The sequence below is a fragment of the Uloborus diversus genome, chromosome 7 (assembly GCF_026930045.1).
Source record: "Uloborus diversus isolate 005 chromosome 7, Udiv.v.3.1, whole genome shotgun sequence".
Classification (NCBI taxonomy): domain Eukaryota; kingdom Metazoa; phylum Arthropoda; class Arachnida; order Araneae; family Uloboridae; genus Uloborus; species Uloborus diversus.
Genome location: NC_072737.1, coordinates 60720266 through 60735504, shown reverse-complemented (window position 1 = coordinate 60735504; position 15239 = coordinate 60720266). Strand labels below are relative to the sequence as shown.

At 32.4% G+C, this 15239-nt stretch overlaps 1 protein-coding gene across 1 annotated transcript in view; it reads right to left on the bottom strand.

The window, feature by feature from the left end:
- The window catches only part of LOC129225786 (vacuolar protein sorting-associated protein 52 homolog), a 50846-nt gene that overhangs the window by 16951 nt on the left and 18656 nt on the right, over positions 1-15239 (bottom strand). Inside the window, exons 10-13 of the mRNA XM_054860295.1 lie at positions 13312-13545; positions 13168-13225; positions 11097-11230; positions 7752-7907 (exon numbers count right to left, since the gene is read on the bottom strand). Coding sequence (XP_054716270.1) covers positions 7752-7907; positions 11097-11230; positions 13168-13225; positions 13312-13545 — 582 coding nt within the window. The remainder of the gene's footprint in view (positions 1-7751; positions 7908-11096; positions 11231-13167; positions 13226-13311; positions 13546-15239) is intronic.

Genomic DNA, 15239 nt, shown 5'->3' with positions numbered 1-15239 from the left:
TTTGACCCGATTCGAAAGTGAGAAAATTTTTGGGGGGGATTTTGCGCCATTGAGCTTGGGGGGGATGGGCACCCCTGGCTACGAATTGCCGTGAGAGGGCGTATTCCTCACCTTACTATTTAAGCAAGTTGTCCTGTATCTTTTGGTCTTATGTTGTGTGATGTTGTTATGTTACATCAGTTGAAAGGAGCCCCCAGCCCTCACAATACTAGCAAGAACAAACAGCTGCCTCGTTATCTTTATTCTCTTTTAAGTTTTAAAATAAAGTTAGTTTTTATATTTGTGTTGTTATTTGGAACCACTGATAGAGCTACGAACCAATTTGTTTTACCTATTAAATGGAATGAACTGTATTTGTTATTGTAAAATACCATTACACTCCTATTTGTACCTCTGAGTATTTCTGAAAGGGGCAAATAACCTCAGAATTTATGAATGAGTTATATGATTAAAATATTTTTTTTAATTACAAAAAGAATTACCTACAATAGTATTCATAGTTCACTTAAATTTACACAAAAAAAGTTTTTGAACCTTAAAAATTAAAATGTCTTAAAACTTTCAACAATCCTTTAGTTTTTTTTTTAAATCATGGACTTAGATGTTACTATGGGTTGATGTCAGACAAAGTTAGAACATTTAGATGCCTTTGACCAGAACTCCTTCTGAAATTGGTCCTTACTTGTTAAATGTGGAAATCATCCTTTCAATTGCTGCCATACATGCATGGAGAGTGGCTAGTATCAAGAGCAGAATCTATGAAATTGATGTTAAAAATTGTAATTTTAGGCAATATTTAGTAATGTTGTAAGATAAGGGGTTTAGTGTGCACTCCCAAATTATTTTCAACATTGAAATCACTTAAAAAATATTTTGGCTGATATTAGGACATCAATAGCTTCTTTCGGAAAATTTTCGAAATAGAAGTTTTTAAAACGCAATTTTAGGCTATCTTTGGAGACATTATGTGAGAAGGAGGTGTTTTGGGATTAATCTAGGAAAAATTATGAAATTGAAGAAGGTACAATTTTTTGCTATTTTTGATAGACTAACATTTACATGATTGAAAATAAATTTATTTTTAATTTCGAAGATGCATTAGTTTTATCGATTTTTTTAAAGAACAAATTTGAAAGGTGTGAAATGAAAACATGCAAGTCTCATGGAAGCCCTGAGAGAGCTCCTTGGAACCTGGGGTTCCGCGGGGCACAATTTAAGAAACGCTGCACCATGAGATACTTAATTTCATACAAGCAGGATGTCGGACTATGTAGTATACTTCCAAAATATTGAAACTCTATTGCATTGTGACTTTATTTATAAACTAGCAGTACTCACACGGCTTTGCCCGTAGTAGAAAATTAAAAGGTCATTAGCTTCTCCTTTATATTTACAAATAATGGATAATGAATTTCTCGTCAATTTGCTATGTTAATTTGCTCTCCCATGGTCGCATATGGCTGTTTGCTCGTCCATGTTATGGTAATTTGCTAGTCCACGTTACGGTGATTTGTTCATCCATGCTATGATAATTTCCTCAGTAAAATCCGCTTTGAGGTACTCATCCCTATGCTACAAATTAATTTTGTGTCAAATTTCACGAAAATCAGCCAAACAGTCTAGGCGCTATGCGGGTAACAGATATCCAGAGACACAGACTTTCAGCTTTATTATAAGCAAAGATAAATGCAGTACAACCTCCATTAAGGGATACCTCAGAATAAGGGACACCTCTATTTAAGGTACATTTTTTCTGGTCCCAGTCCCTTTGAATAGGGACTTCCATGTATTTACCTCTAATTAAGGGACACTCTGTTTAAGGGACAGTCACAAAACCAAAAAATGCAAAAAAAAAAAATGTATAAGCGCATAAGAAATAGTGAATTTACTGGAATTCTAGTTTCACTTTTCCTCTAAAAATATTATTTGAGGTAAGTTTGACTTAAACATATGTAAAGGAAACAAGTAATGTATTGTAAAACAACTTGCTGAAATTAACATGCATGATTTGCTCTCTCAACTTATTCAAGTAGGTTCAGGGCCGACGGAGAGTGCACAGCAACTAATTAGCTTTGTATATAAAACTTAAAATTTGAACATTAATTTTAATTCACATAGTATTACATTGTAATTCACATAACATAATGCAAATATATGCAATGAATTGCTTTAAAATTATTTCTGCATGGTACAAAACTTTGTCATCATAAAATTTTTGATTAAATTTAAAAAAAATATAAACTTAGAAATTTGAAAAATTATGAATTTTATACAGCACGTAAAAAACATTTTCAGAATTTAATCATAAGTGTTAATTGCTTAGTGTTAATGTTTATTGTGATGTTATACTCCTAAGTACACGGCATGCATCTATTCATCCACCTCCGAATAAGGGACACCTCTATTTAAGGAACAAAATGCCTGGTCCCCTTATTGAGAGGTTCTATTGTATTATCAGCATTACTTTTTCACCATCCAGATGAAGATTCACAAGAATGACTCTTGTAAGAGGCAGGTAACGTTTTACTTTTCACTCCAGGGTCCCCTGTAACTACCACTACTTCTTTTTTAATCAGTTGGATGGGACCCTGAAAACAGCTCTGCTTTTTTGATCCAGGTTAGAAGCCGAGCAATTCCTAGTCTAGCACCCCCAGCGGTATCGTTTCACTTGGAGGACTTTGTGACCACGAGCATATTTAATGTCTTCCAGTCACCATTAATGAAGACGATGGATCTTCAACCGACTAGGATCGAACCTGAGACCCTCCAGTCACGAGTCTAATACCTTACCGATCAGGTCGAACATATTTAACGTCCCTCAGTCACCATTAAGGGGGTAAAGGGGGAAACCGTTTAGACAGGTCAAAGAATCCACTTTTTTTGTCATAAAATGTTAGTAAAACTATTCAAGAATATCTTGCCAAAATTTCAGTGAAAAATTCTGATTAGTTCAATGCTATGAGCGCTTCAAGTGACTGTGGTGATTTGAAAACACTGGCAGCAGTTTTTTTCAAACGTGTTCTTCTCGAAACAACTTTTTTTTCAACTGGCTCAAATAGCTTCATTCTAGCTCAAAGACAGAGTTATTGACCAATTGTTCTGAAAATTTGTATAAATATTATTTATTCAATTATACCCTATATGAACCTAACTCTTTGGTGATATTATCAACAAAAATATTTTTTTTTTTTTTAATGCAAGAAATGTGAAAAAGAATGGTAGAAAAACAAAACATTGTAATCAAACGTCTCAACAATTTTAAACTTTTTTGATCACAATGCGGTTCATATTCTTAGGAAATATGTGATATAAATGATTACAGACAAAAATTGTGGCTTCATTGTTGCCCACCAGCAACAAGCTCTGATGGCGACTGCCCACGGGCAGTAGCTTCTAACTCCACTAATTCTCATGGAAATGATTTTAAAAAGTTACAAGGTGTACTTTAAAAGATGAATAAAATATCCTCCAAATTTAAAGAAATTCTGATTATTTCTTTCCTGTTAAAATTTTTTATGAAAAACACTAAAATTTCGTTCTTCTAAACTGGTTTTTCCCCTCAATGAAGACGGTGGATCTTTGACCAGCTAGGATCAAACTCGCGACCTTCCAGTCACAGGTCAGATGCTTTACAGGTCAGGCCCACACGGCCCTAGTGGCAAGTGACTGCAGGCGAAACAGCACTACTCATAGGCTTAAAGATAAACATACACAGACACACTTTCAAAAATGGTTAAAATGGACTTAGCACACATGAAAACATGCTAATCCATCAAAATTTGAAATTCTCTTAAAATTTATACTTTCTTCTATACATTATATTTTTGAAGAAGGTAAAAACATACATAAAAAATCCTTTTTGGTAAAATAATGTTTTCCAAAAATCGTCTTTGCAGTCATTTGTTAATATCATCATAAGCTACACTGCTCCTTCAAAATTATTGTTGACATAAAAGATTCAATTGAAATTCACATGAAAATTATACAAAATCGATGTAGCCCTGACAGCTGAGCCATTCCATTTCAGATCAGGCAGGGTCTGTCACATGACCATCACCGATTTTTTTGAAAAAAATACAGTAGTTACAACTAAGGGACATATGAAATATCCCAAAAGGATTTTGCAAGAAAATTTTTTTTCTTCAGTTACAGCCCATTAAAATTCTGCACAAAATCCGCCATTTTGGAAAAAACCGGCAAAACACTCCATTTCAAATGGACATTATTTCAAAAGTATTTAACCTATTTGAATAATTCTTTTTTCTAAAAATAAATAAGGGCCCATATATCCTCTAGACATCGTTTTTGAAAGTTTAGTTAGGTTTTTTGATAAAGAAAAAAAATCATTTTTGTCGCGAAAAAACTGCACTTTTACCGATTTTATGATTTTTTTTCTCCATGAAAAAAAAGTTTTTTTTTTACTAAACGGAGATGGCAGTCTAAAGCCCTTATATGATAGTTTCATAACATATTTTATTAGAATCCTTGGATGCATACAGCCTCGGAAATAAAATTTGAAATTTTGAAAATTTTCAAAAATTAGCGATTTTTGAAGTGATTTTACTCAAAAAACCCATTTTTTAAAAATCTAAAAATTGGCTCATTTGAACCCCATATAATGCTTAACAAGTGGGTAGACACCGCATCCCGTATTTTTTCCCGTAAAATGTTTTATGATTTTTTGAAAGTGACCTTATCGCCCATGGCATGCATGTAAAATAAAAATTTCTAATAATTTCAGTAACTGAAATTCTGGTTATATTAATGCCTAATAACTACAATAAAGGTGCCCTTTATCAGGAACAACTAAAATCTTACTAACTTTTAATAATGTAGCAGTATCAAACCGCTTCTGATGACCCAGTCAATTCGTCTTTTTGTACTTTGTTAAATGAATATATTTTTCTGCTGATCAGCGCCTGGGAGCTGAGATCCCATACTTCCTTATTTGTTTCACTCAAATTTTTGTATTTTTGACCGAATTCAGGCCACTTAAGCATTAAAATAAGTTCTGAAGACTATAGGGATCCTGACCTTCGTTTGTTAGAAATTGGATCCCTGGCTATAATAGCTACCTTTGGTGAGATCTGTTTGGTTACCTCAACTTACAACCATGTTCAATTAATTATTTCTCTCATAAAACAGTGGGCTTTTTAAATTCTTAAACTACAAGTGAGTTTTCGGTATGAATTTAGTATACATATTCTTACGTATAAAAGTAATCATACTAGGTAGGATCCAAAAATTATGTGACAACATTCGCCAATGTCAACCAAAGCACGAAATTAAAATTAATCGTTTTAAATGCATTGTATTGTTCTTCCCTTTGATGGTTTCCCCTGTCGCGTAATTGAGTTGAAGAGAAAGAGAATTGAAAGAGAAAAAATATGATTCGTTGCTGCATATGAAAGTAACGGTGAATGCATAGCTTTGGAGACAAAATAAACTAATATTTATTAAAAAAAATATAGATTTTTACTGTTTCTGATAAAGTACATCATTATCGTAGCTATTAGTCATTAATATAATCACCAAAGGCTCTTCTATCTAAAGGCTACACACAGAGTCTTACAAAAAGACGAATTGACTAGGTCATCAACAGCGGTTTGTTACTGATATATTATTAAAAGTTAGTAAGATTTTAGTTTTTCCTGATAAAGGGCACCTTTATTGTAGTTATTAGGCATTAATATAACCAGAATTTCAGTTACTGAAATTATTAGAAATTTTTATTTTACCATGCATGCCATGGGCGATAAGGTCACTTTCAAACTAGTATGTTGTGGCCATCACGAAACTTTCTTCTATATTTTTCTTTTTTTTTTCTGATCCCTCCCCATGCTTGACGAGGAAGCAATATTCCCAACAAAAACAAAATGACACATGCAAAAACTTGACGACTATCCCAATGTCTGAATTATTGCGAAAGCAAAGCAAAGAGCGAAAATTGAAAGTTATTTTAAAAGCCTTGCTTGAATGAATTACAAATATTTTATTTGTTAACAAACATAAGATGGCAACAGTTAAAAATTTTAAATCATTGCGATAATATTTCCTATCATTTCCATACAATTAAAATCACGAGAAATACGCAGACGACAATCTATTACGATTTATCTTTCTTATTGTTGCATTAATAAAAATATTTTTATTCGAAAAAAAAAAAATCAACACCTCTTGGAGCGATCGGCGTCAAAATAGAACCAAAGCCTGTTTACATATGGATTCACATATATTCCAAATTTCAACCAGAACGTAGCATTACTTCTTGAGATAGGGCACTCAAAATGGAAAAAAAGAACGGGTGATTGCGCTACCCCCTTTTTAGCTGTTGACACAAAAATAAAATCAGTTCTTATACCCACTAAGGGCTACTTGCCGATAAATTTTTCTTTCATTCCGTTCATTATTTCTTGAGATACAGCAGTCACAATTGACGACAAAAAACGTTCTATAGCTCAACCCCCGTTTGAGTTATTGACACCAAAATTGAATCAGCACCTGTTCCTGTTAATACCAACATATGGATCAAATTTTGTTTGATTCCGCCAGTTACTTCCTGAGGAATAGCAAGCACGCGTAACTCGAAAAACGTCCCATTGCTCCACCCCCCTTGGAGGAATTCGCGCCAAAAACTAATGGGCACACGTTCACATAGGGGCACATATGTGTACCAAATTTCGTTCGATTTCATGCGGTAGTTTTTGTTGTAGAGCGGCCACAAAAAACTGGTCACACACAGACGTGACACACATACACACACACATACACACACACATACAGACAGACAGACATTTTCCAAAAATGATCGAAATGGACTCAGCACACCTCAAAACGTTCGAATCCGTCAAAATTCGAAATTCGAAAATTTGCACGAATCCAATACTTTCTTCTATATATTAGATATAGAAGAAAGTAAAAATCATAAAACATTTTATGGGAAAAAATACGGGATGTGGTGTCTACCCACTTGTTAAGCATTATATAAGGTTCAAATGAGCCAATTTTTAGATTTTAAAAAAATGGGTTTTTTGAGTAAAATCACTTCAAAAATCGCTAATTATTGAAAAATTTCAAAATTTCAAATTTTATTTCCGAGGCTGTATGCATCCAAGGATTATAATAAAATATGTTATGAAACTATCAAATAAGGGCTTTAGACTGCCATCTCCGTTTAGTAAAAAAACTTTTTTTTCATGGAGAAAAAAAATTATAAAATCGGTAAAAATGCAGTTTTTTCGCGACAAAAATGATTTTTTTTCTTTATCAAAAAACCTAACTAAACTTTCAAAAACGATGTCTAGAGGATATATGGGTCCTTATTTATTTTTAGAAAAAAGAATTATTCAAATAGGTTTCATACTTTTGAAATAATGTCCATTTGAAATGGAGTGTTTTGCCGGTTTTTTCCAAAATGGCGGATTTTGTGCAGAATTTTAATAGGCTGTAACTGAAGAAAAAAATTTTTTCTTGCAAAATCCTTTTGGGATATTTCATATATCCCTTAGTTGTAACTACTGTATTTTTTTCAAAAAAAATCGGTGATGGTCATATGACACTTTTCATACCTGCCTGCCTGATTTGAAATGGAATGACTCAGCTGTGCTTCTCAATTGAAATGAGCAGAATAAATATCAATAGATGGGGTGAATCATTTAACTTTGAAATGCAATGGTAACATGAAATAGCTTTCAGTACTTCAAATACTTTCAGTTCAAATTAAAATAGTAAGGAAAACAAAAATATTTTACCAAAAACATAGCCAAAGTCTTTCCCATGACTGCATTGAAAAGGTCAAAAGCACTGGTACCAGATACCATGAAGAATTCTGTAATAAATAAATACTCTCTACAGGCATTATCCACCAATGCATATTGCTGACTTCTGAAAAGGCTTTCGAAAGTAAACTAGAATGGAAAAATGACACAATATTAAAACACTTTTATGGCACTTAACAATGAGACTTACTACTAAGAATAGATTTTAATTTTTAATATTTACCTTTAAAAGAAGTTTTTTAGGGAGTAATTAATGTAAGTTTTTTTTTTTTTTTTTTTTTTCTGAGTCGTGCTTGATTTTATAATATAGCAACAGTACTCACCAGTTTTAAAAAGTTTAGTGTCAATTGGTTCTTGCTAATGAATAATATATCTTGCATTGCTTTATTAGTAATTTTTTAATCTTTCTGAAGGTGTATTGATTTTTTCAGTAGTATTTAGAAGCTATGCTACGAAAAATTGTTCAAAAGAAAAAGATAACATTAACTAAATATCATGACCTCAGAACAACAGTAGAATATCTTACTATTAGTTTATTGCCAGGCTTAGATGCCATCCTGTTGCTCTGAGGCGTTACTATTATATGCAAGTCTTTGGCATCAAATTAAAAAAAAAAAAAAAAGTCTTGATGTGCAGGAAATCAACTTTAGAAATCTTGTACGTAGTGCTGTAGCTGGGAAAAAATATTTGGGGAAACTCCCCTCGGGGTTTGAGGAGACTCACCAAAAAAAAAAAAAAAAAAAAAATGGTTTGAAACCAATTTATACATTTCATTTGCATTATTTTAACAATAAAAAACCAAATATTTTTAGGAACAGCATCCCTTCTCATACAGGACTGTTTGTAAGATAAATTTGATGCCTGTTAGTAAGATAGTTTTTTTGAGACATAGTGTGCAGACACTTTTTCAAATAAGCAGTGAAAATCATGAAATAATAATTATAAACTCACTGCATTCTGTAGAGAAAAAACAAAAGTTAAGCAGTAATGAGGAAAAATAAAATTAAAAAAAAAGAAAAATAAAATAAAATAAATAAAAGCACAAATGTAAAAAAAAAGGAAACTAAATAGAAATAAATGCAATTCACAAAAGCAATGTCAGTACCTTACAAAAAGTACAAATTTTTGAAACCAAAAAACCAGCATTTTCTAAAAATCAATGCAGACCATTGTCATTCTTTTTTCTGTTTTGACATAATTCAATTTTCTATTGCAGAAATACGTTACAAAATGCAGTAGATTCTCAAAAATTCAAGTCTCGAAAGTTTGAAGTTCCAATTAATCTGAAGTGCTTCATTCATATTTTAAATTTAATTTTTTAGTCACTCAAAACATATTTTCATTAAAATCTGAAAATAGAAATTTTGCTTCTGTAAAACTAATTAAATTCCAACAGGAAATAAGGAAAAGACATTGCGAAGTTTGTTTCAAAAACTCCCAGAGGGACACGAAACATTTGACTAAAAGATATGCATTACGATTACAAGATATGTATTCAAAGATGCCTTGGCAATAATAACTTGATACACAAAATTGACATTGATTTTTGACAAAGAATGTGCTAACATTCCTTTTGGAGTATCTGGTTGCAATAAAACAGTAGGTGCACAACTCGACAAAACATGAGTTTCAAAAAGGAAAACTTTCACAACTAACCGTTTTTGTGTTATGCAACATACATCTCGTACATACACACTCTGATAGATACAGAAAACTTGTCCAAATGGATTTGGGCGCAGTCAAAATCCATGTTTTGGTTGCTTAAAACTGCTCACATAAATAAGCACTGATATCATGAAAAACTAAAATCATAATTCATTTAAACACAATTAAAGTGTAAATTTATGTTGAAATTTGAGTAATAAACTTTTTGTGAAAAAAATACTTCTTTTTCTTTTCACAAGAAAGTAAAACGTGTTCCTCCTATGTCATCCGAATGGTGCCAATTTTCAATCTGGATGAATTTTCCAGATAATCCGAGTTTTCAGTAATCCGAGGTGACATGAGCCCCAATTAACTCGGATTTTCAAGACTGTACTGTATTTTAAATTAAAATAGTCATTCTTGAATTACAGAAGAGTGGGGAAGAGACATAAAGGAATTTTCATTTACAATTTTTTTTATTGATTAAAAAAAAAACTATTTTTCCAAACGCACTACATCAGGGGTTCCCAAAGTGGGTGCTGCAGAGAGAGATGAAGGGTGCTGCTGCAAAAAGTGCCCATCAAATGTGCGTGTCAATGCATATACAGAAAAGATGTGGATTAGGGTGCCAAGAGAAAATTCTAATTTTTTAAAGGGTGCTGCAAATGGAAAAGTTTGGGATCTCTCGCACAAGACAAAAACTGTCCCAGATAACCAAATAGTTAGTGACAAAAAGGATAATATGCTTTGAATAAATAAATAAACAATAACAATTAAAAATAAAAGATTATAATTTGTATTCTTGAAATGATGCTGCTTTTAAGTGAAAATATTTATGCATAACAATTTTGCCTATTTGTACTTACATTTTCCATACTTGCTTATTTTTACTAAATGCATTTTCCCCTTCATACATAAAAATTTTCAAAACTGTTTGAGAATGCAAAAAAAAAAAAAAAATTAATTTGAATTTTGACATCTTGAATTCAAATTATGTTTCTCGCAATGTGTATGTAGGCGTGTGTGTTTGTGTGGGGGGGGGGGTATGTGTTTGTGTGTAGGGTTATGTGTATGTGTTTGTAGGCATGTGTGTTTGTGTCTGTGGGGGGGGGGGGGGTATGTGTATGTGTGTAGGCATATGTGTTTGTGTCTGTGGGGGGGGGGGTATGTGTATGTGTGTAGGCATATGTGTTTGTATCTGTGTGCAGGCATGAATGTGTGGGTAGTTGTGTGTATATGTGTGTGTAGGTGTTTGTGTGTAGGTGTGTGTATGTGTTTGTGTGTGTGTAGTTGTGTATGTATGCGTGTGTGTGTAGGACATGGATGCAATGTGGAGACGGCTTTCGCTATAGGAGCAGCATTGTGAGGAGCCCGTCAACGGTGATGGTGCGGAGGGTGGCGGTGGGAAGAATCAAAGGAACGTCGAAAATAGTCAAGTGAGAACAATAAGCAATCGTGATTGCTCAAAAAAAAAAAAAAAAAAAAGCTTCTAAAACTATTTAAAATATTAATTTTATTTTCAAAGACTGAAAAGTTATACTTATTTGCACTTATTCAAAGCTATTTTATATTATTTTGCTAGCAATTTGGAATTAAAGAAAAAATGTACAGAAATAATAATAGCAAAATATTATCATTTTTTTATTATAACTGTTAACAAAAACTTGTAAATACCTTTGTTTCATTTTTCTGTGCTGAATGTGGGACGATTATTTGACTTTCTAAATCAGTGGTCAAAACTGTACCTCTATTTCCAAGAGTAAACACAGTGGAGCGATTTTTTAATGATGGCTTTGATGAAAATATACTTAATCATAATTAAAGATTATAACTTTTAAGTTAAACATAATAAATTATTAAAAGAGAAAAATACAAAAAAAAAATTTTATAGTTTTTTTTTTGTTATTCCTTAAATTTAAATCAATGAATAAAAACTGTAAGATTACAGGTAATATGTATTGATTCAGAGATGTATACAAAACTACAAGTAAAAAAGAAATTACAAACTCTATTGATTATTGAAACATTTTTCAAAGCTGGTTTCATTGATTTAAGAATTTCTATTAACATTATATTCTGAATTGATATCAGGGTAAGTATATATGAAACATCGTGATTATAGATGTTAGATAATATTACTGATAACTCACTATTATTTAACACTTGGAAATCGCCTGTCAAGGTATGGCGGGTAAAAATCTTCTATATTTGAACGAAGCCATTTGATGATATTTTGATATTTGAAATGGTAAGCCTAACTCCAGTGGATTAATCCTAACCTCCAGTAGGTAGCGTTCATTGTTGACCATTTTTTCATTTTTTTCATTCCCCTGAAATGACAGTCTTACCAGTAAGGGTTAAGTTACCAGATCGAGTTCAGCCTTGTCACAATAAAGCGGTTCTCTGCATATTAAATATTACCAAGACATATTATCAAATTATCATGCCGTGGCGCAAGTTTCATTGTTGAAACTCGTGTGTTACTCGATCATTGGCTATTCTATATGAGAATAATGGAACTCACTATTATTTAAATGTAACAGAACTAACGATTATTTAACTAAAAGGAACTTATTCCAGTATTTTACCTCTTAATGATACTTCAATTGTACAATTTATTTACAAAATATACTTAAATATTTGCATGACTTTTTTAAACTAAAATATTTAGGAACCTAAAAATGATATTATCAAGGCTAGTTAGTTGAATTGGGTCTAATGGCTAAAAAACTTGAATAAAGTCATCTGTCCAAAACTTATGTTATGACATTTTTCAAAGCAGATAGCTCAAGACAACCTCAAAGGGTAGCTTCTTTGTAGTTGATTATTGACAACAGTTTGACAGTAGGAGAAAATCAACAAACACGTGCAAGGCACCTTGATGCAGGTTAGATAACAAGTCTCAAGAAAACAGTGCATGTCATTTCAAATTTTTTTCACTCCAAAGTGGTTTATACTCCAGCACTTATAAATATTAAAACCGACTTAATATACTGTTACATTATATTTCTTAAAGGCAGAAAGCAACAATCCTCAGCCTCCTGAACGATGAACCTGGCTTTCAAAGTAAAGAAAGCACTACTGGGATTCTAACACGGGACCTCCTTCTAAGTCAAATGTGTTACTTCTAGGATATGAGTAGAACTCCTGCACTTTCCTCCTTTTCTCTTTTTTTTTGCTGCCTGTTTTCCTAATGTTTTCAAGAACATCAACAAAATTTTACATGTTTTGCATCCATAAAGCTCTCTTATCATACAAAACCTATGACAATGTAAGTATTGTTATGACAATATAAGTATCAACATGAAAGGTCAATAAAGATGAGTTCTTAATTATTTACCATAACGACAGGGGAACTGTAATTGATGCTAGGGAAATTCATTTTACTGTAAAGTCACACAAGGGAAAAATATGAGGTGGGATTTTCAACCATGATCAAAATGTTAAATGTGACTTTTGAGAGAACTGCCTAGGAAATGGATTTTCGTGAGAGGAATTTTGGAAAATATTGCGGGAATGTCGCAATCCTAGGTCCTAGTGTGAACACTGAATGATGAAATTCTACACTGCATGAAAAATCTAATGAATCTTGCTGTACTTTCATTTTTAAAGTTTAAAAACAATACTTTCTCTAATGATAATGATATCATTTTATAATCAATCTTAAGGCTGCCCTTTTCATTTTCAAAAAAATTATAAAAATAAATTTAACATTTAGTTAAAAGCGAGCATTTAGAAAGGATATCTCTCTTAGCAGTATCTTCAGCACCCATCAAATCATCTCTATCAGCTACTTCTTCAAACTGAAAAGAAAATTGTTTTCAATAATGATTTATGCAAACCACAGCGTTTTGAATATCATTGAATCAGGAAAGCTAAAAAAATCTACCTGCAGTTTCATAAGGCGGCTGGTATACATTTTAAAGTAAGAATATAGAATTTTACTCATTGTATCCAAGTATTCTTCTCGAACTTCACGAGCAATATCTCTTTCGTGAGTCATCAGAAATTGGTAAAAAAACTTGAATTTTAAAAGTGCATTCTGTGGAACTTGGTAATTAGTCATTGGCTTTCGAAATGAATAAATTTTGTGCAACAAATATTCTCGTATCTTTGCAATAGCCTAAATAAGAAAATTTAAAAAAGAAAAAAATTACATACTGATTTATAATAGACATACAGGCCCGGATCTATGAATTTTGGACCCCCCTGCAACAAAATCACAGTGGCCAGCAGTGCATATTTGTAACAATATAAGTCTTAGAGCTAGTTTTTTCAATAAATTTCTTGAGTCGTTTGGCTCCCTTAAGGACGTGCCCCCCCCCCCCGCCCACTGCGGATACGCAGATCTGGTCCTGTGCACATATTTAACAAATCCATCATGTAGAAAAAGAAAATAGCAATAAATTGAAACAATATAATATTTAAAAAATATCCCCCCTCCCCTACTGTGGATGTGTAGATACGGGCCTGTACACATATTTAACAAATCTACCATGTACAAAAAAGAAAATAGCAATGAATTGAAACAGAATGTAATATGAAAAGATATAAACTGACACGAGTTAGGAGAAAAAACTCCATTCGTTAAGAATACAAAAAATAAAATTCAATTTAAAAAATTCTAAAATGAGAAAAAAAAAGGAACTGTCCCCCCTTCCCCCCAAAGAAACAACACATATAATGAATGTACATCCAGTAAACATCAAAATACGATTTAGCCAGTGAAAACCAGGAGTAAACAATAACAATAAGCAAACAACATTTTCCGGGAGCAAACAATAAGTTGTATAATTTAACACCCCCCCGCCCCCACCTATTTCTCCATCAAAGGCATAACAGAATTCTTTGGCAAATTAAATTTTGAAACTGTTTTTCATGTTTCAACTTTAATTCAAAATATTTGAAAGCAGACTAGTATTCATATTGGGGAGAAAAAAAAACCGATTGTCCTTGAAAATGCAGCTGCTATGCAAACCATTAAGTGCAGGATAATGTTCTATTAAGAAGCCTATTTATTTGTAATTAAATTGTATTATGTATTATATGAATCTTAAGACTCAATTCAGTTATACAGTCCAATTCGCTTACTGCAAGCCCTGATTTAACTAGAACCCGGATTTAGCGAGAAAATCGGAAAGATTTGGTTGGTTTTATGTTTAAACGAGCAAACCTCGCCTAAAGTGAGCAATGTTTATGTGATTCATAAAATTTCTCTTGATATTACTTTCAGCTCAGCTTATCCTTACTTGAGAAGTTTCTTTGACACTCTGAAGCTGAGCGAAAGTTAGTGATGAGTTATCAATACTGGGAAAAAATGATGATGGTTATTTATTTTAATTTGTGCTGTAGAGAAGCGTTTGAAAATTCAATACTTGTTTTACCTCCCGGGTTTTTTTTAGCTCAAATTCAAGCTAAAGCCGAAGAAAAAAAAATAATAAAAGAAAGTGTCAAATATAATAAAATATGTGAAGAATTTGAAGCTGAATCACCTTCAGCATAGTCAATGGCTTTTGATATGCAGAAAAGCTTTCACCTTTTTTAGAAGTCAGAGGGGATTGTCGATTTCTTTTGGGTGCAAAAGAAAGAAATAATCAGACACTAAGGAAGTTCAAAGCATATTAACCAGAAGTAATAATAATAATTATGTGTCAATTTTTGTATGGTGCAAGCATGTTTGAATTTTTATGATTTTTCCCATGAACCCGTTTTCTTACAGGCACTCAGAGAAAACGAGCAAATATCACGGTCCCTTTGCATCCATTACAAGTGTGTTCGACTGTAATTCATTCTGATATGAATTAACAAAACCGTAAC